Below are 25,891 nucleotides of genomic sequence, written 5' to 3' on the forward strand. Positions count from 1 at the left end.
ACTCACTACGGATTTGATATTCTGCGACATACATTTCACTACCTAGGTACACAACCACACCATAGCCTCTGAATATGCGGAAGCCTTTAGCCAATCGAGGATGACTCGGAGAACATCGACGATCTGATCAATGATCTTCCTCTAGAACAAGATCATCTAATCAATCACATGACTTTATTCTGGTAATTAATGATTTTGTTGCCTTCAAAGTTTTAGTTTCGTCATGTGATACTCTAAGTGACATAGATAGCATCGATAAGCCACATCATCTAAGCCACGTCAACACCCCAAACTTGGATGAATTTAGCGCTTCCAGCGTCTCCCAACATTGAAATACTTATAAATAGCCCCCTACCCCCTTTCCTGTTGATATCCATACCATACTATTTAGCAAACAAAACAATTGCAAGTAACCCCAAACTACAAACCATCATCAAAACGAAACAACGTTTTAGCTCTGTCTATCTATATTACAATGAGCTTTCGGCTATCGATAGAAAACTCGAATGTTGGCAATTCGTTGAGAAGGACTGCCTCCTGACTTAGCCTACTGGCTTCCAATAATTTCTCAAGATGGCGGTACACTATCCCCTGAATGGCATTGATTTGGATTTTCGCCGATATAATTATAGACCCATTGGTGTCCGGGATATTATGGCCAACCAAATCATGGAAGATTGTATGAAGCCAAGGAGAGTGCAGCCAGAGATCTATACACGCGTGCTTAATCTGCATCGACCCTTTCATGAAATTAAATCTCGAGATCGCACTATAGGTCTTCACCTGCAGCTCTTGTCAAAACTGGTTGATACCCAACCCAATTGGACATTCGATGCAGTCCATGCACGAGTAAACATTAACTCCAGAATATCCGTCTTTGAACCCGCATTCCTCATGGTTCCTGGACTCGACGAGGAGTATATAACTGTAGAGGATTATCTTTTATACCTTATCGAACGGCATCTACTCGAATCTCAGCCTTCTATGCGAACTCTGGTAAAGGCTCTCCGCTATATTCGTTTAAAAGCAAGCCTTGGACCCGAGCCTAGCCTGAAGAAAGACTTGCACCAGCATCTAAAGAGCTTCCAAGCCCTTTCGATAAAGGACCCACGCCTTTGTGTGTACTCCAAGCGACATTACCTGCCCATCAACGGCTCCTCCGCCGTGCGGTTCTGCATCGACCCTTGTTTCATTGGTACACCATGGATCAACCCCGTTACCATGCGACTCTGCCCGAATCGTGACTGGGACCTACTTCTCACCCTGAGACGCACCCCTTATGGGAGGAAAAAGAATCTGCATGCAGTGAGCCTACACGACAGAGCATACAGCAACACGCCATCGCGGTCCCGCAGCACGCCCGCGCCTAAGGATTGGGGCACAGCCGTCATTCTCGGGCTCGACCGGTTCGACCCGACGGAGAAGCGCCTCCTCTACTTCCCGCGCCCGCGGCTCTCTGAACTCGACAAGAAGACGCGCCGCAGGAGCCTGAGCCGGACACACATCCGCGCCATGTTCAGCGACGTGCCGGAGCGCACCATAACCGCGCGCAGGCTGAGGAAAGGCCCGCGAAGCACCAAGCACCCCTGCGCGAACTGCGCGCAGTACACCCACCTGACCAAGCACTGCGTCCTGAACTGCGGCTACTGCAACTCGCCGGACCACCAAGCGACCGTCTGCGCCGTCCAAAGCAAAAACCGGTGCAAGTGCCGCCCCTTCCCGCAGTTCCACACGGCGGCCGAGTGCTACGTCCGCTGCAGCCGGCGGTGCGGGTACCCGAACACGACGACGCGGCACTTCTACCACAAGAACGCGATGCTCTGCACCTACCGCTGCTGCATGTGCGGCATCCGGCACCACTCGGGGAATCAGTGCGCGCTGAAGCGGTGCCCCTGCGGACTGCAGCACCTCACGCAGGACTGTCGGTGGAAGGTGGAGTGTCCGGCCCAGGGCTGCGACTTCTATCTCTGCCATCTCCATTGCCGGGAGTGCGGGACGCAGAAGAATAAGGAGACGAAGAGCTTGTTTGTGGGCAGGACGTGCCCGGACTGTCTGCGGAATGGGAAGCCAGTGTCGGCTAAGGCTGAGTGAAGGATAGGAGGTGCTAAAGCGAAGTGGGCAAGCATGATACCCGAGATTCCCAAGGCCATACATGCACATACTATAGATGCCTTAGCATGACACTTATTTACGGTAGCTTTCAATTATATATGAAATAAGGATCTTATGAAATTAATCGATACATCTCTGACAACTAGGTAACACATAACCCCATTTCGTAGACCTAGTTTCATTTCCAGTACTTAGGTAGTAGGTAATAGGGGTGGTTGAGAAGATCTAACGTTGCACAACGCCTGGAGCCGAGTGGAACCCAACCACGAGCACGACTCTGGCCGGGCTGCATGATAGGGGAAGTCTAGTCATTACTAAGTGGCACTGACTAGGTAGTATGAATACTGCACCTTTGGCCGTGAATATTGTTAGACGCCCCTTTTCCTCAGTGGAAAGGCACTTCTCTCCTAACGTTGGAGAATATGTATCACCCCCCCTCCGCCCCTTTTCTACAGCGCCCTGGAATATTCATGAAGGCTAGGGAAAGGGGGTGTGTTAAGATAGCTCTTGGCTGCAATATTGTCAAATGCATGGCCTTAATCCAGTAGCGTCGTGTATAAAAGAATATAGGAAAAAACTGTTGGGTATCAACATAATCGGAAGTAACATATCGTCAATCAATATCGCATTCATGCTTCCTTGGCCTTTCATGATACCTCCGTAGAGAGCTTTGTACAGTAGGAGTAAAGGTTATTATGAATGTTTCTCATACCACATCAACAAACCCTATAATGTAGGTAAGTAGCGACTGCGTCTAAATAGGAAGGAGTGTATCCTTCATGAAGTTTAGACCCTCGGATCTGCTTTTCTTGAGTGTGATGTTATGATGAAGTGACAAGTTCTCAAATAATCCCCAGAAGGTCAAGAATCAAGAATTCGTTCCCTCAATCTCCCTCTTCCTACACACCACATGCAGCCCTTCAATGCTCATCTCACACGTTATCATGGCTATCCGTTACTGTTGAACCCCTTTCCCTTGTACTCCCCATGATCATTGTCATTAACCTCGATCTCGTCTTCCATTTTAATGATGCCTAGCTACCACCTCGTATGACTAGATACTCACACGAAAATACTGTCGTATTTGTTCCTATCACAGTTAGATATCTTACCATATGTACCCAAAGTGCCGAATAGCCTCTGCCACCAATACCATCTCTTACGCGAGTCTCGAAAAATAATCTCCTGCGACGTACCGGCATATATATATGTTCCAAATAAGTTAGGTATCATCCTACATACTGAGTAGTTGTACTAACGGGAATAATACATACCATAGTAACTTGCTTGACGGCGATCTTGAACAACCTCTGCTCCCAGTGGCGCACTCCTCTCAAACCGGGAATTCCCATTCTTTAAAGCACTTGCTTTATCAGACCCCCTTGTTTTTCAGTATCTCAGTCTCTTTAGGCGTTTACATCTATAGATGTGCCCTTGCTTGTCATCATTGATACTACGGCCCTCGGTTTCTTGCTAACGAGCGTATTCTCCCAGTTCTGGCAGAGACGATGATGAATAAATCCATATAAATCCATACTGAGTTCGTCTCTGATGGTATCTCAAAGGATCTGTGAGTCTGTTTAAGCCAGCATGGCCAAAGTGACCACACACCTAAGGATTTCCATAACGTGTAAAACGATAATGGAAATCCGTACGTCGAAGGATCTTTGATGACAGTAACAAGGACACTGTCTTTTTCCAAGCCAGCATGGTCAAAGTGACCACACACCGAAGGAACTGCCACATGTATAAAATGATGATGAAAAGTCCATACTGATTCTGTCTCTGATGAAATTTAACACGAAGGATCTCTGAGTTTGAACAAACTTGGCCAAAGTGACTGCACATCGAAGGATCTGCGAAATATTTGTACTTAACAATGATGATAAAGTCCGGCATATTGAGTTCACCTATGGTGACTCGTTGGAAGGATTTCTGAGTTTGTTCGTCGAACTAACCGCACGCCGAAGGATTCAAGTGTCCATGCACCTATCATGACCATAGGCCCAAGGAGGCCACGCATTGAAGGGTGTCTGAGCTTATCAGTAAGTGCGCGATTAGTCTGGGTTAGTAGCTCGTGGTTGACGCTCGCCATGCCAAATCGGGGTACCCACCAACCTCATTTCCTGGACGTGAGGCTTCAGGTCGGCGATTCATCCCCAAGAGAAACTCATCAGTGATGAACAGTCTACACCTTATTCCCTAAGACGCCCTCATCACTAGCCTTAAGTAAGTAAGTTGAGGTATGAATGCCCATATTGTAGTTTCACGTCATCATCTAGGTCTAAAGAAGCTGCCAATATCATGACCGGGTGCAACTATTGAGCAAGCTAATCAACAAGCGCCAAGCTCTACATATTGAAACTCGTTGGCATTTTCCAGCTATACACTCGTACCCTGTCATATGTCGAGAGCCAAGTCTGGTCCGAAAGTAAAGAGACCCGAATCAAACAACAATACTCAATTGCCCCGAAATGGCAAATACTCTGACGTGAAGGATCATTATTTGGCACGATTCTGCTTCAATTCTGTACGGAAGGTCTCCTAACCATCGGTCCCACGGCTCAGCCATCGAACGGAGCTGTTATTTCTCGGGTATATAAGCGCAGGGCAACCACATTCTTAATTTTGACGCCTCATCACTTGATGGGTGGAGAACATCGAATTGTGGCTATTTTGATGCCGGCTTCAGACGTAAAGGGAGGAACCTGTGCTGAGAAGCTTTCTGGCGTATGCTTCGCAAGGGTCGACATTTAAGATATGAAAGGAACAAGAGATGATGGTCGGTAACTCTAAGGAGTACTAGGTGGCATTTTGTCTTGGGCGGTAAGTGTGTGCTTATTTTGATGGTGGGTGAGAAGGGAGCTGGTCGCTAGTGTTGTGAAATTGATGTTATGAAAATGATGTTGTGTGGGAAGACAAACAAAGCTTGTGGCAGATTAAAAGATTCAGTACTTGAATTCAAAATTTATTTAAGGGTTCCAAACTTGGTCCTAGATAAGTTCTCCTTAGGAACGAAAGTTTTTGGTTAGAGGCTGTTTGGGAGCATAAGTTTTGCTTATACTTATGGTCCGTGACACTTTAGTACATAAGTATGCTGAAGTGCGTTTTGATTGTGGGGTTATTCTCCACTAAAACCACGACCAATCAACGCATTTCTCGATGTCGATAAGTATTGGTATGTTTGTGTTATTACCTACATTACTTATGTATGAATATTAACCTACATGTATGCTGTGTGTATGGATTTTCCAGGCGCTAACAGGAGGTACGGTAGGTCAAACCTAAATTTACTGCACGACTATGTACCTTTTGATATTCCACAGATGTTACTTGAACAACTTCTTCAATACTATCTCAAATCAATTGATCAGGGCCTTATTTGAATCGCATCAATTGACTGATCAATAAACTCAGTTTGCAGCGTTTTAATTGGCCCGGTGCGGGTGGTATTTAATAAAGTTAGCCGCCGCCGCTGTGTGTCAAGCTTAGGGTGCCCACGTGACCGCCTTTGGAGCAGCCACGCCGCTACATCGGGTCTTGAATTTAGGACAAAGGGCTTTATTAGAGCCTTTCAGGGCTATTCGTATATTTTAAGGCCCCTGTGGCCCCTGTGGCCCCTCTATAAGTAAGGACATAAGTAGAAATAAGCACCCAAATAGCTGCTCATGAAAAGTCAATAAGCATAAGCTATTTCAAGAAAGATGATTGGATAAAAAAAAAAGTATTATGGTTCGATCCACAAGCAGAATTATAGTGGGTTTCAGAAAAATTATACCTCACAAACACTTTACTTATCCTTTTGCTGAAAACCCACTAATTCCCCATAAGTCTTTTTTTACTTATGCTCCCAAACAGCCTCTTATATTGTCCAGCGATCAATTAATAGAAAAATACAGTTGTACAGCGCCCATAATTACCTAATCATCCCATGCTTGCAAACCGAACAATACCATAAATTCATCCCAAAGGAGTCCTCACACTATATTTAAAGAGAATAATGTGAATTTCATTAAGCTTGCAATATTATAGCAAGTTCCAGATATCCATCAAGAAATAATATAGTTACCTACTAGGTAGGTACACTTACAATAACGCCCGAGTACACCCATTACCCCTATTCCGCACCTTCCATAATCTCGGCGCGATCTATCCTCACTGTTGAATTTCCTCTTTCTGAAATACCCCTATAATAACGTAAGTAAATCAGGTACACTGCAGCCACAGTAATACTGAGCAACAAAGTATTAGGTACTAACTTTCAACCTCTGGCATCCACGGATCCCGAAGCCGGCAGAAGAACTCGCCTTTCGGCTCGACCTGGCCGCGGGCATGGTCCTCCATCGTGCCGTAGAAGACGTATATGTAATCACCTGCATTGGCCTAGACACAGCGCTCGCTATCAGTAACTATATCTCACTCTTCCTTCATGTACGCCCCGCCACCTGACCAGCAAAAAGGGAGGGTAGGGGGGGGGCGGAAGGAGCAAGCAGAAAAGAAAAACGCACGCCATACTCCAGCAAAGGCCCCCCGCACGTATCGCAGAACTCGCGGTGTAGCACGACGCCGGCGCCGTTGTCCGCCTCGTGGACCTTGACGCGGTCGCTGCCCCGCGTGATGCGGAACGCGGATCTCCGGATCTTGGTCGTGATGCCGTGCTCGCCGCCCGTGAACTTCTTGCAGTTGCCGCAGTGGCAGATGCTCGTGCGCGCCTCGGTCTCTGGGTCTGTGAGCGTGATGGTGTAGCGGATGGCGCCGCAGTAGCAGCTCCCGGGAAGAGGTGTCATTTTTTTTTCAGTTACCTAGTTGGTAATATATATCAAAATGGTAAGTACCTGGGTAGGTAGGTATGTTTGGGAAAACATTTCGGTGGCGGTGGTGGGGTAAAGGGGGAAGATATACACGTATCAAGGGAGAGTATGGGATATAATTGATATCATGACGTTAACACACACCTCAACTGATGATCATACCACCTAATCAGTTTTTCTTTGTTATATCTTTTTAAAAAACGAAATAAGGAATTCTCCACCAAGTTCTCCAAGTTAAATTTCATTCAGACATTTCAATGAAGATATTCCCATGGTAACTTGGGAATGTCTCTCTTCGCAAATTCTTATGTAATCCCACTGTCCATAAGGGCACCACGTGAACGCGTGAGTACCTAACTAATATCACCAGGTAATGAGTCACATGACTCTATTCTGACTAATGATTGCTTGAAACTCATCGCTGACTAAGTCGACTTCCGATCTAGCCCCTATTAACACATCACCAAAAATCATATCCAAAAAGGTCCAAGCCATTTCCCTCCCTCATCACCCTGAGTCAAATCCAACTTGTATCCCATCACAGTCAGCCATAATCACCGTTCCCGATCGTCATACATCATAAGCGCAGGCCCATTGCCACCAGGAACCACCAGCACCTCCTCATCCAGCAGCGGGTGTCTGCCGTGGCGGCGGATATACTCGTCCAAAAACCTTCCTTCATAGTAATCCTCCCTCTTACCGCCGTCGCGGATGTAATGTTCCACGGGATACAAGTCGCACGCATGCGTGAACACGTCTACGGGCGCGTAGGGTATCGTGCTCGGCACGACTATTCTCGGGTTTTCTGGCGCCTTGTACATATCCTTGATCTTCTGTCTATGGTTGAACGGCATGGATCTGGGGCTGGAGGATGTGAGCTTTTCGTACCCGGACCTATTTCTCGAGCGAGCAGCCTTGAACGGCGTTGCGAGGCAGTTTCCCATCGCGCAAAGATTGATCTACCTAGGTAGATTTTGTGTTGTAATATGCTGGCTTGCCCCGGAACTGGATGATGGAGAGGGTGATGTCTCGAAGTTGAATATCGTGATGTAAGCTTGACTTTGGCGTATGAGGCAATTTCGCCGGTTCGAAGCATATGAGATTATGAGTACCAACTAAGGGGGGCAGTCTGCTTATAAAGACTTGGCACAGTCCAGCTGCGACAAGTAGATTTGGCAAACGCATAGAATCACTAATCATATGCCTGGATTTGAAGAGAAAGTTGATTATTTACGTCTGTGATTATAGCATGTGCTCAGTTCAGTCACTGCTTTGACGATATACTAGATGAAAAGTAGGCATGGCGTCAAATTAAGAGTAGCTAGTCTAAAAGTATATTTCCAGTACATTTCAGACGAACGACTACTTTAGCAGATCCTAGTTTACTAAACGGGGCGTGTTTTCGAGAATCATTCAACTCAGACATTTCAATACCTAGGGTACGTTCGCACGGAAGTACAAAATATGTATCTAGTTACTTTGGAAGACGGTTCAACAAGATCGAGTGTAGGTTGCTGAAATGATTGTCTAGGGACTGCTCTTAGGTACAGTACATGGAGTCAGGGCGAGGAAATGTATATAATCTAGGTAGGCATGCCCTCATAGCTCATAAAGCTCTAACCTTAGCTAAGTTTATCAATTACACATCTAAGCTCATATACCTTATCTTTTAGCATAGGTCACGATAATTCATATCTACCTATTAGGTAGGCAGGTAGGTAGGTAGGTAGGTAGGTAGGTAGGTAGGCATCTACATTGAATGCATTGACATCTAATCGAATGTGATGATAAGATAAACATGCTTGTTCAAGTTGCGTACTTCTCATAATTCACAGTATAAAACTCATCTACATATGGAGAGAGCCCCCTTTCTAACCTAAAACATGAATCGTTCGTATAACAGTCGTTATAATCTTAAGCAAAATCAGCCCATCCTAAAGGCAAGGACTGGTGTATGATACGCAGGTATCAAGACACCGTAGTTCCAGCCAAAAGGGGAAAACAAAAAGTTTTGCTCAGTGGGTGGTATCAAGTTCAGCGTCGAGCCAGAGCGCCTAGAGTCGAGAAAACAAAGCTAGAGTCCCTCCCAATACGCCTCTCCCCACACCCCTTTTTTTCTTCTCAATTCCACATTATCAGTCAGTAGCATGAACGTTTGTCGTAGCAGTTAAAAGAAAAGTTCCATTGGGAATCAAACCATCCCATTTGCAATCCCTTCTCTCTCCCTTCGCTCATGCATCCTCCCAAGGATCCATACCTCCATTATGATTACCTGCTTCTACTTCGATAGTCGTACCTAGAGCTTCCTTCCCTTGTCGGATCATGTCCATGAGCCTGGCATTAAGATCACTCATCCGCATATCAGCCTCCATTTCCTCCTGATACATTTTCGCAGCTAGGTTCTTAGCCTCGGCATCTAGTCGGGGGCTATTATCCTCAAACTCATGTATCGAGGACTCACCCCTTCTTACTCTACCCGGTGTCATTGATGCGGCGGACGCATTACTATGGTTCCTCCGATGGCTACGCTTCGGCTGGGTGCTGCTGGGGGTTGGGATAAGCGAGGGTTGGTGTAGTGGGCGGGCAGGTGAAATTCTAATCGGGGTTTGAGGGCAGCTCGGAACGGGAATCCGGCTAGTTATATGCGATGGGGAGGGTGAGTGGGGCCTCGGAGATGCAAAGCTTGCAGGTTCATAGTTAGATAGGGAAATAGACCCAGTAGGAGTTACTCTACTCCCTTGACGTCGGACAAAGCTAGGCGTGCTGGTACGATTGCTCACTCGACTAATTGGTCGACTGATGCGGCGATGGGGAAGCGGTTTAAGGGTCTGCTGCTCTGGAACATGGCTCGTCGGCGCTCGCGAAGCCCTGCTTTGTGGCCTTGTCTTCTCGGCAGGCTCTTGGACCATGACCCAGTTTTTGCGAAGTTCATCAGTGTTAAGAGCCCCTTCATAAATCTGGCGCCGTTTTGCTGCCGGGGGCGGCGTTGATTCCGGCGTCTCTTGCTCATAATGGTATGGAGAATAGTCCGACTGGGGAAGACTGTTCATAATCGTGGTAGCGTCGAAACTTGGAAGGGTTGGAATATCGTGCTCATTACACCAAACTTGGCCGGATGTAGGTGTCTGTTGTATAGCAGGTGCGTTCATTTCGTATCCTTTACCACCGCCTGCATAAAAACCACGGAACATACCCGATTTACAGAATTCAAATACCTTCCCAACAACCCCACCTATCGTACTTAAAGCAAGTGATCCCCATCCATTTCGTCTCGTTTGAGGCGACGGGGGTATGGCCCTATCTGAAAGATTATAATTAGATGATTCGATTTCGGAGTGCGGGCGTCTAGAAGCCAGTACACGTCTATAATCAATATCAGAGTAAATGCTATCATCCATTGCATCTTGAATATCGGAGGGGGCCACCCCGTCCGGGGTTGCGATCTGGCCAGCCAAAACGTATCGTCCCTCCCCCTCTCCGCTCCATTTATCCGTCTCGGATTTATCTTCGCGCGCATCGTCGGTTAGCCCTGCATCGTAGGTAGGCATAGCCCAACTCCTCAAAGGCGTCGACGGGTTAGGTCTGTGTCGCTTTCTCTTCGCGTTTGAGATTGGTGTTGACGTATCCGAGTATAGGGTTCCGCTGGATCTCCCGAGGCATAATGAATCTGAACTAGACGGTGATATCGGCGGTCGAAACATTCCTGGATTGACGCCAGATAGAGAGCCGTGATGAGTGCCTTCGAAATAGAACGCACCAGGCATGACGACCTGTTGTCCGAAAGACATATTATGTAAAAGATCGGCGTCGATTTGTTCGAGATGGCCCTTCGAAGCTAACAGTCGACAACTTGTCGCAAAGTCTAGGAATATATTGCTAGATCAAATAGCGACTAGGTCGGGTACGAAAGACCGTAACTTTGTATTCTCCCGGCCCTTTGAAAGCCAGCGTTTGCTCGCAAGATTCGATCGGGCGGTGTGACAATGCGTTTGTTATGGGTTCATGACGAGACTAACAATGCATTACGTCGGTCAAAGAGAATCGAAAACTCGACAAATGGGGCTACTCTGGGTCGTTTGTTGTCGATATGCGCAGTATGGTATTGTCTATTGATGAATGAATGAATGAATAGATAGATTGTAGCACAGAATATTGCTCTTTGCCGGTCGGATGGAACGACTCGAAGAGAAACGTGATGGAGGGTGGCTTAGATTGTTAGACTTTTGGAGCTCGTGATCACGAGCCTCTTTTTTTGTTTAAATTCGTATGGTGTGTTCAATGTTGGGTGGCCCCCCTTTGAAATGTCTTGCTTGGATGATGACGCGAGAGCCCCAATTACGAATAGTTCAGTATCCAGTTATCGACGCGTTCAGCTCTGATCTCAGTTGCCGGTAATTCGCCGCTTTTCGATGATATCGCAACCTCGCAGTTGTAGATGCATATATGAAGCGATGCTGCCGTCAGCTTAACAATAGAATGTAGATAGGTAAGTGCCTAGGTGGTAGGTATGTAATTGTCATGTAATGTGCATATATGTCCACATGCAGGTGTACAATACTTGAATACAATACATACAATACCTATTACTTGGTGCAGTACGTGTTATCTAGCACTGAACGCTAGTAGGTATGACGAAAGGAGCCCCGGATGGGAACGTGGCAATGCGACAGCTACTAAAACAACGAATGCTTGTACTGAACTGGTTGGATGAAAGTTGAGTTGAGCAAACATAAAATGATAGTTAAACGTGGAATCCTGTTTATTGGTCTTAGACAACCAAGACAGCTAGACTGAAGTCACTGGACCCTGATTGTGGTAACCTTGAAAAATGAATGAGCATACATAACATAAACTTTTGGGGGAGTTTCTTAAGCTTTGGCGGTAAAGTAAGGCCGCGTTGCCGGGTCAGAATTGCTTCCCTGTAAAAAAAAAAAGAGAAAAAAGAGCACTACCCAGGTGAAATCAACAAAACAGTGGGGCATCTTAGCATATCATTAGGTACCTAGTACCTATCTGGCCATGTACTAATCCCAATTCTGTTAGGGGACTCGGGAAGGTAGGCGGCTTTGTACCACTACGGCGTAGTACAGAATGTATTGGTGGGGCATAACGGTGGTACCTGGGAAGCTTCAAATAAAACCCGAGTCTTTGACTTGTTTATTCTCTATCTTATTGTCTTGATTTTCTTTCTCTAAAATAGTTATCTCCTTCTCAAGTCAAACGCATCTAATCACAATCATTGCAATGACCATTCACGGCCATGCATAATAAACATGCTGTATCCCTTTATGATGTTGACCTTTTCCCATCCGTCGTCTCAGTCTATCTGCTTGACAAGATGAAAATCGTATGGCGGATGCGAAGGAAATAGCGGCCGAGGCTATATCGAGCTTGATGTGCAAATGCGGTGTGCATTCGTATAGCGTGCAGTATCAATTCTCCTTCCCCTCTCCCTCTTTGGTGTAATACGCAGCTTGGCCCTTCACCGTAGTCTCCTTCACACCGCCATTCGTCCCAGCCTCTCCATGAATATGCGATTTCAGGCCCCAGAACTCATCTCGCTCTCTGAGAATCTCCTGCGCCCACTCTTTCGTCTCTGGTAATACCACTTTAGTCGCCACATAAGCGAACTCGCCGAGGTCCAGACACTTATCAACTCGCTTCTCGTACTCAACCATCTGCAGTATAAGTTCCATCTTATCTATGTCGTGCACAAAGTGGCTGTCTATCGTCTTCGAATCTTCGTACTCCTGCCAGATTGCTCGGATCTCCTGTCCTGCTAGACCTCCATAAACTTTACCGAGTAGACGGTTGGAAATGTAGTCCATTGTCTCCGCCTCGCGACGACTCTTCTCCGGTTTCGGGATGCCATCTACTGGTGTGATGTCTCCTACAATCGACTCGGCCATGTCGTGAATAAGACACATTTTCATGCATTTGTTGAGGTCGAGTTTAGGTGCAAGCGAAGGAGGGCATAGGAAGGTCATCAGGGACATCCGGTACATATGGTCGGCTATTGATTCGCCTCTGCCTTGAGTATTAGTGTAAAGTATCGCCTATGTGTTAGGAGAGGTGTTCTACCTATTGATGCCAAAGCGGCGCCATCCTTCTCGCTTTCCCGTCTTCAATCGCTCGATGAGGTGAAAGAAAGGAATTGGCGAATTCGATCCCTCAGCTGGAGCTTCAGGATGGATCGTTGCGAGGACCTTCTCGACTGACCATGGATCCGATACTTTGGTGGTTATCACAAGGCCAGGGTCTATTAAGGTAACATTTAGCGGGAAAATTTCTTGGTATTTCATAGGTTGCTACACTCACCAGGAAACTCCTTGCCACTGTTTCCAGCGTTGTGAGACATCTTGTCTTCGTACAGTGAACACACTACGTAGGTTGTCTGTGTCGTCGTATATTGTTCGTGCTGTAGAGATCAAGTCTTATGTGGTTGGATTTGCCGCTCACATGCAACAAACGGAGGGAAGGGTAGGAAGCTCCCAGTTTAAGTACGGGATGATCAGGTCAAGCAGGCAAACTAATATATGCCAAGCTATATGTAGTCAACAGTCAAACCCTGCCTTGCGTATGAGTAAGATTGACAAGACTCAAAGGCGGTTTACATGAAAGATACATGCACTGGAATGTGTTGGATAGATGATAGATGATAGATGATTGATAATTACCTTGATAGTATCTATCTGTTTGAGATGACTCCAGGTGTAAAAAGCGAAAACGCCTGCGCACATGCGTGGTGGGGAACGCGCTGCATGCGGCTAGCAGAATTCAGGGCACCCCGGCAGCTACTTGTGCTAGGTTTGTCTCTAACACATGTGGCTCTTTCCCACCTAGCTACCTTGATGAGATTATGCTTTTGATTTCCAAGCTTATCCATTGGTTACCGGCTGTGATACTGGAGATCTTGCCTAAGATCCATCCCATTTTCAATCTCATCCCCTCTCATCCCTGAGTCCTAAACAGCGGATTACTGCTTCTGTAGACTGTGGCTAGTTATGTATCTGGCTGCTGCCAGCCATCCCACTTTGTTAAAGAAAAGAAAAGCTACCTACTAGGCCGGCAGAGATGTGATGTCACATGGCACTTTTCCTTATTTACTCCAAAGTTACACGGTACCTCTATTATTTCATCATTTCTACGTACATGCATATGCACGTGTACAGTCGGGCTAGCTACATCAACCTCGGCGAATCAACGTGCAGTACCTACATGTATGGAACCTTGCCCGAAATGCCTGAGAAAATGAACAAATAGGTGCCCATTTCTCCAACTCCAGATATCATGTCCCTCTTCAAACGCAGGTTAGGCCGCTACGCCTTATCAGCAGTGATGGTCCTGATATAGTGAATTATCTGCGGCTAAGTCCCCAACAACGAAGGTACCCAAAAACAATCCTCCGAGGACTGACAGAAAATATCCGACATTCATCGTCATGACCGCAAGCATGCTATATTATTAATCAGTCACAGGGTGAAGTTTATAGAGTCCTAGGCTCAAGCCCTTAATCATAGACTTACAGCAAGTATCCTACTGTTGCCAATAGAAGCTCAAAGATTGATCTTTCTAGACTTGTTCTAAACCTCCATATTGACCAACGTCTTCGTACTATATCGTAGATGCGGTTTGTGGGTTGTCGGGGCGCCATGTCTTCTTTTTGGTAGCCACCATCGCCGCCTGGTACTAGGACCCCCTCCCCATCAACCAACGGATTCCACATTGACTTCTCGAGGATCGGTTTCAGCGCCAGCATGCCGCGCATAAGAACCGCAAGGACAACTAGAAATATGCACGTGCCAGAATACTGCGCAGAAGTCGCAGGCGTCCAGGCTTTCGAGAAGAGCGATGTTGAAGATGAGAAGAAGAATGTCATTGACATCGGGGAGTCATCCATTCGTCCCATATCCATTTCAGTCGACACATTCGTCATATTCATCTTCACTTGCAGCTTCCTTCGATAATTGCAAACGCGAGCTCTGGTTTGAGATGGAAACAGCCCAGTGTTCCAGAGTTGATGCCAACGAACTACCGCTGATAAGTGCCTTAGGTTAGGTACCTAAGGTAGACCGTTGGAATCTCCTTGGGGCAAACCAAGACGGTTTTTTCAGAGCGTGTCAAGTCGGGAAGGTGCGTTAAGTTGGATTTCATATGTGTGTATTCACTAGAAGATATATGCACGGGACCGCGCCTTAAGAAACGAAGTTGATGGCTCACGCCGACAGCGAGCGACTTTGAGCAAGTTTTCGCAGGTCCGTACACATGAGGTCACGTACTAGGTATGAAGTGATATCCGTTATACCTACATGTAGTAGTACATACCTAGGTTTAATAGGTACGTTTCGCTACTAGGTAGGTACCTAAGGTTCCAGGCTATCTGACTTACAATATTGGGTGTAATAGGTCTCGTGGCACATTAAGCTTATATCACCTCGTACTAGGCTCGTAGGCTGTCGTAGCTCCTACCTGAAACATAAATGTAGCCTTGTAAGGCGACTTCCTTGTTTGATTCCACGCACCGAAATGGACTCGTACATCTAATCTTAAACAGTTGTTACACAAAAACGTAGAATTTTGCGTTCCGGTTTCGCAAAAGGAGTGTTATTGGAGCATCGCACCTTCTTTGGACACACGTTAATACTTACTTACCCCCCTTCTCATCACTTCGCCCGTCTTCCTATGAGCCCTCGTCTTCTCATCTTCTCGTTTGACATGATATCTGTATGAACTCTAGCTTACGTACCCCAACCTGCAATAATGCATACATGCCTGGTACACAGCACTACCTACGTACGTATGAGTGTATTACACACATGAAGGGAGATCAGCCAAATAGTACCAACGCAGTTCGTCAATCTTGTCGTCGTCCCATTATATTCAAACCGAAGCAAGTCCCTCATAATGATCCCAGATTTTGTCAGTTGGTGCCTTAATACGTACTAGGTGCCTACCTACCCTAGGTTAGATAGGTATCTAGGAATGCTTTCTATGAAGCAGTTGAGTTGCCCATGTTGTTGTTTCCCCTATGGTAAGTCGTCGCCCTTTTAAGAAGCCGATATGATTGTGTGAGCATATGCTGAGTTGTACATTACCTACTACTTAACCTAGTCACAGTCCTGGAGCGTTGGTAGAACCGATACGCAACCCAACGCGCCCCTTGCGTAACAGCAAAAGTTCAACTCAGCCAATATGTATAAAACATGCTAGACCCCCAAAATATCCCATTTCCACGTTTTGGCCATGATTTGGGTCCACTTGAGTCCTTGCGGCCACTCCCACTTTATTGTTAGCAAACTTCAATGCTTGGACAAACTTGAACAATAAATTTGCTAAGACTTCTATACCCGCTTGAAATATCGTAACCCTAGTCATATATCCATCTTTTGGGGGAACATCGCAGCCGTTCACCAAGAGCCACCATCTGGCGTAACTCCCTAACATCTATATGATCTGACGATGTGGGCGATACAATATTTATCCTCTTCTACCGAGTCTAGACTCGGTTAGTTGTAACGTTATCGAGTTACACGTGGGGTCACTATACCTAAGGTAAATGCCGTGCGGGATACCTGGTTTTTATTTTCTAGCTTTGTTAACACGACATGGCGAGTTTCAGTGTTGTATTATACAGTGTAACTTTTCTGCTGCCTGAGGCTCCGTATAATTTTATATTTAACAATACTGTCTTGGAGACAGATTCCTCTCCACTACATCCCACTGACATGGTCAAAATCGAGAAAACATGAAATTTTACCTCAGTATTCTCGCCTCTGCGCCTTTGGTGGCGGCGATGGCGTCGACCGGTTATCAAGGACATGGCCTAGTTGGGTACGGCATATCAATGTACCACCCTACGTGCGCCTTTGCCTGCCATGACGCCTTGAGCAGCTACCAGCTCAACTGTTCTACGTCACTCAATCATACTATGACCGGAGGGCACCTAGGTGATACGTCGATGCCGGCGTTCATCACTTCGCCAGATTGTTATGCAACCGACGATAACTTTCTTAGCAGTGTTGCCTACTGTATCAGCACGCATTGTTCTCATGAATCCGTTTCCGACATCGAGCATTATTGGAATGCCTTTCTTGTTGGCCGTATTCCTGACCAGCCTATTCCTAAGGAGTCATATTCAACCGCCTTGCAACACGCTGTTCCATCTCCAGTCACGGTTGCGGACCCTACGTCGTTGCTTAATACCACTACGTTAGTTAGTGAGTATATATACACGGCTATATACAATTCCGATTCCTATTTTGAACAGATGGAAACTAGGCAGAATGACTTCGGGTTCGTCACATGGCAACACCTTCCCCTTTCTCGCCGATCTCCGTGCTGATTAATTTTAAAGGTTGACTGTTCTGATTACCGGCGTCGCAATACCAGTCGCATGCTCCTTATTGCGATTTGTTCCCTTTCCGAAGACATGGCAGAGTCGCTTCAACGCCTACTTCATTGATCCACCTATGTTCGGACATAAACACCGCGAGCCATTCCGAAATCTCGCCCTCGTTCCTACCCGTGGCCAAGCATTGCTGATTTCATATTTTGTTCTCATAAACGTCGTCTTGTCTTGTGTTGACTATCGACTTATCATGCCCAATCTCTACTATGGGGCAAAAAAGGATCAGTTATTAGTCTACATCGGCAACCGACAAGGAGTTCTTAGTTTTGCCAATATTCCGCTCCTGGTTCTTTATGCTGGTCGCAACAATATTCTCCTGTGGATTACTAACTGGTCGCATTCAACTTTCCTCCTGCTTCACCGCTGGATTGCATTGATATGCACTGTCGAAGCATGCCTACACTCGGCAGTTTATCTCCAGATATACGTCGCTCTAGGCCAGCATTCCACTGAGAGCAAGCTTCCGTACTGGATATGGGGAATTGTTGCTACTTTGTTACTGTGTATCCTGCTTCCCGCCAGCATTCTCCCCTTGCGACAGAAGCTTTACAACGTCTTTCTCGCCTCCCATTTCGTCTTCGCGTTTCTCGCCTTAATTAGCTGCTACTTTCACATTTACTACCGATACGCAAATCAATGGGGTTACGAGACGTGGTTGTACATCGCCTTCGCCATGTGGGGATTCGATAGAGTCTTGCGTTTTGCTCGACTGGCACGAAACGGGGTCAGAAAGGCCGAGATCACCGTCATTGACGAGGATTACATCCGTGTTGACGTACCCGGTATTGCTGCCTCTGGAAATGCATATCTCTATTTCCCGACGCTAAGCTGGAGAGTGTGGGAGAATCACCCGTTCTCTGTCATGGGAACTATGATGCCCCAGGAACAGCAAAAGACATCCAGCGCGAAGCCTACATCAGCTTCCTCCCGGATCCCATCGAGTGAAGTGGAAAAGGCACCTGCTCACGCCTCCGCACGCGCCTCTCTCGATGTCGACAGGTCCCACGATGCACCTCTCACAGACCCCTATTTCAAGCCTGGCCTAACGTTCTTCCTACGCACAACGACAAAGGGACTCACTGGCATCCTACGGGGCAGAAGCACGCTTCCTGTTCTCGTCGAGACCTCATACACATCATCTTCCCTTGACGAGGTGCGAACGGTCCCGAACTGCGTCGTTATCGCAGGCGGCGTTGGCATCACTGCGGTGGGGCCGCTTCTCCGCTCCCGTACCGCCGGCCGCTTGCGTCTTTTCTGGGGGGTACGGAGTCGGCCGCTAGTTGACGCTGTGCGGAGCGCTTTAGGTGCCGAGGCCTTGGCGCCGAGCATCGTGGGCGAGATCGCGATAGAGAAAAGGCTCAACCTTCGCGCGATTCTCCATCGCGAGGTCTTGGAGAATAGCGAGACGGTGGTCGTGGTTAGCGGTCCTGTCACGATGGCGGACGAGGTGCGCGCAATTGTGTGTGAGCTTGGACGAAAGGGTCGGGCTGTGAAGCTGGTTGATGAGGCGTTTGGTTGGTGAGCATGCAGGGAGAAATACGGGATTCGACGGGCAAAGTAGTATGGGTGATGCACCAAGAACTAGTATTATGCCTTGACGAGTCTATGGACTGCTAAGTAAAGGTGCGTACTGCACGTAAGATAGTTCATTGCACACCGACTATAGGAATATTAATCCCATCTCCTAACAGCAGCTCATGGATTCCTATCGGTCTCTTAAACCCTCGATGACTATTAACTCCACAGAAACACGGTCTAAAAGTCTCTCTTTTGCAAGTATGTCCAAGAGATCGTCTCGATAGCTCTCGTGGAAATCGCTACCTCTGGCTATCTGCAATGATTCCAAGCTTTTCCTGAGGCGTAGAATCACCGACCCGAGATCGCTTATCGGTATAGTCTCATTGCTGTGGATTTCAAGACGAGTAATGCCTGGGACTGTTGGTTCATTGGCCAGTCGATATAGGAGGTATTCAATATTACAATCAGCATCCAACTTGAGGGCTCGGAGACTAGTTGTACTTCTAATTAATCCCAGTATTATCCAAGTTTTGCTCATGTAAACGGGGTAGGGGGCGACTTCCCAGGCGATACACAGACGACGTATATGTGAGAATGCGACCAGAAAGGGCCTTGACTTAAATACATCACTGCAGCTTGGAACCAGATTGGGGTTTACTGCTATGCTATTGAGGTCTAGACCTAAGGTTCGTATCCGCAAACTTTTTGGAGTGGTCAAAATTAAACACATTAGGATAATTGCATGGGAGAGTGTAGGTTGAACTTTGCTCTCCAATGCATAGCCTGCCACTTCGATAGCGATCTTTGTGCACCGTGACAATTCATTCAGGAGCACCAGGATGTGATCAAGTAATGGATCCGCGATTTCACGGGGATGCCTTGCCATCCCAATGTCCAAGGTCCTAATATTTCCACAATGGGATGCAAATCGGGCACCAGAAGAGCTAAGCCCAGGATATCGCGGGTCGCGAGAAGCTTCATAGTATATCGAATGATTTTCAGACATTTCTTTTAGGACGCGTTGCTGGCATGCAACGGTGGCTAATTTCCAGCAGCCTCGTGCTGTGAACCATAGTGGAGTGGTCCTGAACTAGGTGGCACCGAACACTTTGGAGGTTGCGTTGTTAAGTCGCCGGCAGACAAGTCGCAAGAGAAAGACCCCCGGTGGGTTTTCAAGAAAGTATGCGATTTGCTCTATGAGCTCGGTGGGTAGTTGATCGAGCATCTTACGATCTAGAAAAGCTTAAGTTGATTCGGATGGGGATTTTCACTGGGAAGATGAGAGACGAGGGGTGGGTTGTTGCTAGAAATTCAAGTGGCACCTGTTAGTTATAAAGGAGGCGCTTCAAGCTTTCGATCAGTTCGATCAGGCACTTCGTATCTAGGTTAAGGTAATCTATCTACCTTGCCCATCCGGGCAGGTACCTAAGGTTAAGCAAATGTCTCTTTTCAATGAACAATGAAAAATGTGGTAACTTGCCTTGCATTTCCTTACCTTCAAGTGAAATAATCAACTCTTTTGTTAAAAGCAAGACTGAACACCATAATTAATAACCTTGGGTATTTCTAGACATGGGCCTCAGCCTCTTCTATGATTAAAACCCGCATATAGGAGCCTTTTACTGCATACGCATCCAAATATCTCTTCGTCTTCTAGGCAAGGAATACATCAGAGCAGGCAACATCGTACTGATCGCTTGTTTTGTGTAAAAAAATAAAAGGAAGAAAAGGATAAAAAATAAGTTAGGGGAAGGCGATTGATACAATTATTGCCATGATGTCCTGTTGGAGTTGGATGTCATCCTGGACGCTTCAATTAGCGAGCACAAGATTGGTTTCAGACCCCCTTTCGAGACTGTCGCGTTACCACCCAATTTCAATCGGCACCCTTGAGGCTTGTGGCTTCTGGTCGCCATATTCGATATTGTGACACTATTACGTTAGTAGAGATCGAAGACTTGAATTATGATCATCGAATGGTATTGGCGATGAGATACATAAACCAATCTATACCTCTGCGATAGGAACTGCGGTGTAGCTTCATCATGCTTGAGGTTTCGATTTCAACGGAGTCTTTAGTCCGTTTGGAAAGGGGTCAGAGAGTGTGACCCCATGGGCCAAGTGGCTTTGGGCTAAAGTTGCCAAGATTCTGGCATGATGGCATCTTATGACGGGTCTGACGGTAAGTACGTATGCTACATTTTTGGGTAATGGAGAATAAATTTTTGATTAATCCTCAATAGCTAGCAATGTCTATCAATACCACTGTTATCACACTTCCGTCTGCTAGGTGGACGAGCTTGAGAGTATCTGAGATGTGCACCACATTATCACCGTGACTTTCAGAGCAAGAGCGCCTAACTTTGAGGGGAATGGGAAGCACAAGGCTCGCAGAGAAATATGCTACTTTCAAGATGAAGTGCCATCACCACTCAGAGTTACGGGTCATAATGCAACCTTTACTGCGGCTAAGCGTCAGTGCAAGCTCAAAGTCTGGAACTGTACTGAATCGCAGATCCTTATCGGATATCCTCACGGCGTTTTTTCTGAGACCCGACTTCTGCAATTTTTATTTAATATATTCCCCGTACCTTTTGGGCTGAAGCAACCCTTGGGCTCACAACAAAGTTGATGATTGATGCCAAGACATACTCACTAGACATGGGTGAGCTCATTAGTTTTGTTCATGATTGGTTTAACTCCTTTGCATATCTAGTGACGGTTTGAGCCTTTCGTTTGATATAGGTATAGACATTAATACTAGACTCCTTAATGTTTTTGGAACCATGGCTAGAGTCTCATAAGCGTTTAGATAATACAACGTCGGGAGATGACTAGCTCCGTAACCTAGGTGTAATTGGGCTGCCATTTTCACATGCTCATGATATATCTATCATATCATATAGACTAGTAATAAAGAACCTGAAATACCGACAGAACTGAATTATAGAAATCTACCTAACCTAGGTACCTTACATAGTAGTATTTATCGTGTGTTTCTCGGAAAATCCGGCATCATGAGCGGGCTGTAAAAGCGGAGCGGAGCGGAGCCGCTAGAAGACGTGAGGCGGTCCGGAATGGCAAAATAAAAAGGGGAAGGTAGCCCGAGACATTGCAGGTAACGAGCTAGTAGGAAGTTCTATAGTATTACATCTATTATGATATATATACATGGTAAATTTTTTTATGGAATTTTTTTTTTTCCAAATTTTAGTGATTTTCTAAGGCCAATTGTGTAAGACTTAGTAACTAACTTAAACAAAAACTACAATACTACGACCGTAGCCCGGGTCAAAGGAAGTAGACGAACGGTGGGGCGATACCTCGTTGGTCAATATAGCTCGCTAGTAGTAATATAATATGCTAAAGCTTTCTAAGTGAGTTGTGAACCAGACAGATGGAACAGAACAATTAACTATAGAAAATAAACATACCTATATTTTGGTGTTTTGTTCTAGTTCCCCCCTAAAATAGCTTTAGCTTCACACTCACATGTGCTTGGAGACTAGATACCTACCTAGGTAGGTACTCATGCGGGATTTATAGGATTAGTATTATTAAGTGGTAAAGCTGAAAAGAAGGCTGGGCCTAAAATAAAAATTCTCCTTGGCGAATGATTTAGTGTTTAAGGAAGAAGAGGCGATTCAGGGATAAAACTAACTGAAACTTGACCTGATTATGGTCAGACTGGCGCAATTGTTCTCGCTTATTAGGCACAGCAGACCTTGGCTAAAATAGGTAGGTGGTCTTATGTCTACCTACATAGTAGTCTGAATAGCACGGAACTCATCCGTTTTTTCGCTAACATATGCCGCTCTCGTCACTAGACAACTTCAGGCCCTTGCTTGAAGTTATGGATCTACTCCATCAGATAACTATTGGATCTAGGTGGAACCTCAGTTTTTGATTCTCATCGCGTAATCAATCGTGGAAATAATTCCATGGGGAGGTGTTTAAAGCCGTAGCGCGGCCCGATATGTTGCGCCGGCAGGGGTCCAAGATGTGAACTTATATTGTAGTTCTTCTAGTATTTAGCAATGAACATCAGTGGAAACGAAGACCCAGTTTCGTAGTTGCCGTGTGTGATTTCTCCGAGACCTTGTAGAACTAGTGACCTCGACTTAGTTGACATATGTGAATTCTGGAGGAGAGTAGGCTTGAAGATATACAGTACCTAGAAGTAAATTGGCCCCTACCAGTATGCGGCTCTTAACCGGTGGAAAATGAATCAGTTAATATTAGTGCTAATCCACACGCATGATTGATAGGTACACCTCGGCAGCTAAGAATCCATATTTGTTGCTTGCATAAAAATCCAGGGTCCATATAATCCAGAGCCACGTGGACTGAATTAGTTATAACTTTAGCTCTAGGTACGGAGGCAGTTAGACTAGGCACTGAATTCAATCAGCCGTGCTAGATCTAACTGGGATTTTCTGCCCTGAACAAAGACGATACATGATGCCTTTGTCTATTGAGGTATTTCATTATTCGGTGAGCCACAGTAACCGGCGCCCGTACCAATTCAGACAATGTATCTACATTGCATGACCCGATGATACTGGATTATGGTGGCGAGGGTTGCATGATAGTCCCTTATGTAAGTAACTGTCTATGTGCTTGATCAACTCAGGTGCATTAGTTTCCCCTAGATCAGAGGCTTAACCATCGGAACCTTCCACCAAAACATCGTAGATCGACAGGGTATACACAGTAGATATAAGTCTGTCACGTCAATTGAACGGCGTGCCTGACCAATACCTACGCAATAGCGTTTCGCTAATCTGGGGTGTCCAAGCGTGAACCAGCGATACTGGGGCTGCCCTGACAGTCGCATACTCCAGGGATTCAGTTATGTACGCAAGTGACTGACCTTTTAATATCCATACTTATCAATGTAGATTGTCAGGTATCGAGGCATACTTGACATCGGTCTTTGTCATCGACCTGATTGCGACTCGAGTCACAGAACCGACTATACAGGACGGCTTTACTAAGATCGATGAGCGAAGGGCGATCCTGCGAACTGAGACACGATGCCTAACAGCCAGAACGATATCCAGGTGGCCTCCTTGGCTGCTGGCTTTTCCATCGGCTTTGGGATATTGACGGTATGGGAAGCAGTTAAGCAAACACGCCGGAACCGAAACCCTCTTCGCAGCACCTACGTAAGTAGACAACACCTCTGTTCGTTTAGCACGACATCAAAGACGTTCTAACGGCATACATCTCAGATTTATATGATATGGGGAGAAATATTAGCGAACGTCCTCATTCTCGTCGTCGGTTACCTCTGGATCGATGGCATTTTTGGAGACAAGCCAACGTACGCTACTGTTTTCTATCTGATTAGACTCTTCATTAACTAATTCCCGAATAGAGTACCGCTTCTGTTTTTTATTCTGTTCTTCTGGGTGTTCGAAATCCAGCTTTTGATGCAGATTATCATCAATCGAATTACGGTCATTGCAGAGCGCCCGGACACTATGTGGAAACTCAAGTATGGAACTGCCATCATCATCACAGCTATCAACATTGCGGTCTTCTGTATCTTCATTCCAGCTCACCTATCACCTCCCGTGAGCGAATTGTGAGTAAACTTGTGTCAATTCTTCTCCAAATCAGCTACTAATGTTCAAAAAGGTATGTCAATATCAACAAGTACTGGGATAGAACCTCCAAGTGCCTTATCTGCGTTGTAGATGCGGGTCTCAACTTGCATTTCTCAAGAACCGTCAAGAAGCGACTTGTTGAACAGCATGGTCTGGTCAAGTACGCCCCCTTGGCCAATTTCAACGACAAACTCATGGTTATCTCGATTCTTATGGACGTAAGTGGCAATCAAGCCATCCCCGTAGACCCCCAATTTCGCGTACTGACAACATATATTTCAAAGGTCATGCTTATTTGTCTGATGTCTCTCCCAAACCCAATCGTCTTCGTCCAATTTCACCCTGTCACGTACATGGTAAAACTTAACATCGAAATGTCCATGGCGACGTTGATTACTAAGGTCGCAAAGGGGAGTGGCGAAAGTGACGAGACGACAGAAAGCCACAATGTCTCCCTCTCATACGCGAAGAATCAAAGTAAAAGAGGAACTCGATTAAACATTCACCACACTTACAACGATAACGTTCCAATGAAAACGTACCACACAACTGCTGTGGGCACCGGAGGATCAGAAGAAGATCTGGAAATGCTGAAGGGAAACTCCAATGGAATTCACAGAAGGCTCGACGTCCGTGTCGAAAGCACTACAAACTCAGAGACCGAGTGTCACGATTTCGAGAAGGCATTGGCAAGATCTTTTGACAGGAGGGAGGACGAGATGTCATTGACACACCACCCGGGCCATCCAAGGGGTACCATCAAATAATACAGAACACGACTCGACCACCCTTTCAACATTTGCCTTACATGATTTATGTGTTAATATCAAAAGGAGGCATGACGAGAATGGAATACATATTAACCTACCAGTGGTAGTTACGAAAGAGGAGGAATTTAGAGCGGATGATGGTTCTTGTATTACACACAACATTAGTGGAATTAGGTGGTTAGATACCATCGGTATACGACTATACCCTATAGTTGGAAGTTAACGACCCTGATTATCATTATGATACCCCGAGCTACTAAGTAGTCTGCTTAATGAAGCTAATATAAGATATTTGCTCTGAGTTCGCATTTCTACAATGTGATTGACCATGTTCTTTTCCCACATTGACTGGGAAGCTCATTCTGTACCATTTTCAATCTTGTTGCAAAGACAGTTCGGCCATTCCTTGTATTTTTACTTCCATAATGGCCGAAGAGCCGTTTGACGATAACTAAGTAAACTCCTAGTAGACATGACATGAGAAAGGCACGTAGCCAGTTTTAATTAGGTAAGTAATGTTGCAAGCTTAGCTGCTTCGGAATTCCTACCTTCAAGTTGCCAAGGGGATGAGACACTTAGCGCATCCCGACATTCATCAAATAAGTCTAGATCGTATGACTACCGTCGAAATAAGACCCATATGCTAAAAGATACAGTATA

The 25,891-nt window shown here is 46.0% G+C and overlaps 7 protein-coding genes across 7 annotated transcripts; 3 read left to right on the top strand and 4 right to left on the bottom strand.

Annotated features, from left to right (window-relative positions):
• Positions 1–287: 287 nt before the first annotated feature.
• GGS25DRAFT_494753 (uncharacterized protein) lies at positions 288–2,232 on the top strand. The gene has a single exon (XM_049261381.1). The coding sequence runs from the start codon at positions 574–576 to the stop codon at positions 2,089–2,091; it is 1,518 nt and encodes a 505-aa protein (XP_049115600.1). The 5' UTR covers positions 288–573; the 3' UTR covers positions 2,092–2,232.
• A 4,035-nt stretch (positions 2,233–6,267) lies between these two features.
• Positions 6,268–6,899, bottom strand: GGS25DRAFT_522719 (Mss4-like protein; the record flags this gene model as incomplete). The annotated part of the gene is made up of 3 exons (XM_049264291.1): positions 6,268–6,299; positions 6,372–6,495; positions 6,621–6,899. The coding sequence occupies 3 exons, from the start codon at positions 6,897–6,899 to the stop codon at positions 6,268–6,270; spliced, it is 435 nt and encodes a 144-aa protein (XP_049115601.1).
• Positions 6,900–9,111: 2,212 nt separating this feature from the next.
• On the bottom strand, positions 9,112–11,201 carry GGS25DRAFT_322849 (uncharacterized protein). The gene has a single exon (XM_049257841.1). It carries the CDS (start codon positions 10,709–10,711, stop codon positions 9,155–9,157), a length of 1,557 nt encoding a protein of 518 aa, XP_049115602.1. The 5' UTR covers positions 10,712–11,201; the 3' UTR covers positions 9,112–9,154.
• Positions 11,202–12,051: 850 nt separating this feature from the next.
• On the bottom strand, positions 12,052–13,668 carry GGS25DRAFT_494766 (HD domain-containing protein). The gene is made up of 3 exons (XM_049261382.1): positions 13,242–13,668; positions 13,005–13,182; positions 12,052–12,950 (listed from the first exon to the last, which is right to left on the bottom strand). Exons 1-3 carry the CDS (start codon positions 13,279–13,281, stop codon positions 12,356–12,358), a joined length of 813 nt encoding a protein of 270 aa, XP_049115603.1. The 5' UTR covers positions 13,282–13,668; the 3' UTR covers positions 12,052–12,355.
• A 547-nt stretch (positions 13,669–14,215) lies between these two features.
• Positions 14,216–15,257, bottom strand: GGS25DRAFT_322982 (Ctr copper transporter family-domain-containing protein). The gene is made up of 2 exons (XM_049257842.1): positions 14,450–15,257; positions 14,216–14,379 (listed from the first exon to the last, which is right to left on the bottom strand). Exons 1-2 carry the CDS (start codon positions 14,863–14,865, stop codon positions 14,253–14,255), a joined length of 543 nt encoding a protein of 180 aa, XP_049115604.1. The 5' UTR covers positions 14,866–15,257; the 3' UTR covers positions 14,216–14,252.
• Positions 15,258–16,767: 1,510 nt separating this feature from the next.
• GGS25DRAFT_514699 (ferric reductase like transmembrane component-domain-containing protein) lies at positions 16,768–18,853 on the top strand (the record flags this gene model as incomplete). The annotated part of the gene is made up of 2 exons (XM_049263015.1): positions 16,768–17,216; positions 17,278–18,853. 2 exons carry the CDS (start codon positions 16,768–16,770, stop codon positions 18,851–18,853), a joined length of 2,025 nt encoding a protein of 674 aa, XP_049115605.1.
• A 5,029-nt stretch (positions 18,854–23,882) lies between these two features.
• Positions 23,883–25,498, top strand: GGS25DRAFT_532429 (uncharacterized protein; the record flags this gene model as incomplete). Its single annotated transcript, XM_049265590.1, has 5 exons — positions 23,883–24,017; positions 24,084–24,175; positions 24,230–24,439; positions 24,493–24,679; positions 24,746–25,498. The coding sequence occupies 5 exons, from the start codon at positions 23,886–23,888 to the stop codon at positions 25,226–25,228; spliced, it is 1,104 nt and encodes a 367-aa protein (XP_049115606.1). The 3' UTR covers positions 25,229–25,498.
• Between the last annotated feature and the right edge of the window lie 393 nt (positions 25,499–25,891).

The sequence above is a fragment of the Hypoxylon fragiforme genome (assembly GCF_022984875.1).
Source record: "Hypoxylon fragiforme strain CBS 206.31 chromosome Unknown GGS25scaffold_6, whole genome shotgun sequence".
NCBI lineage: Eukaryota > Fungi > Ascomycota > Sordariomycetes > Xylariales > Hypoxylaceae > Hypoxylon > Hypoxylon fragiforme.

Excerpts from the sequence above, each read along its gene's own strand:
- GGS25DRAFT_494753 (XM_049261381.1), top strand. The coding sequence starts at position 574 with ATGGCGGTACACTATCCCCTGAATGGCATTGATTTGGATTTTCGCCGA.
- GGS25DRAFT_322849 (XM_049257841.1), bottom strand. The coding sequence starts at position 10,711 with ATGTCTTTCGGACAACAGGTCGTCATGCCTGGTGCGTTCTATTTCGAA.
- GGS25DRAFT_494766 (XM_049261382.1), bottom strand. The coding sequence starts at position 13,281 with ATGTCTCACAACGCTGGAAACAGTGGCAAGGAGTTTCCTG. Across the intron at positions 13,183-13,241 it reads CAGTGGCAAGGAGTTTCCTG|ACCCTGGCCTTGTGATAACC; the intron begins GTGAGTGTAGCA and ends TTACCTTAATAG. Across the intron at positions 12,951-13,004 it reads CGCCGCTTTGGCATCAATAG|AGGCGAATCAATAGCCGACC; the intron begins GTAGAACACCTC and ends TACTCAAGGCAG.
- GGS25DRAFT_322982 (XM_049257842.1), bottom strand. The coding sequence starts at position 14,865 with ATGAATATGACGAATGTGTCGACTGAAATGGATATGGGACGAATGGAT. Across the intron at positions 14,380-14,449 it reads GCAACAGTAGGATACTTGCT|CATGCTTGCGGTCATGACGA; the intron begins GTAAGTCTATGA and ends TTAATAATATAG.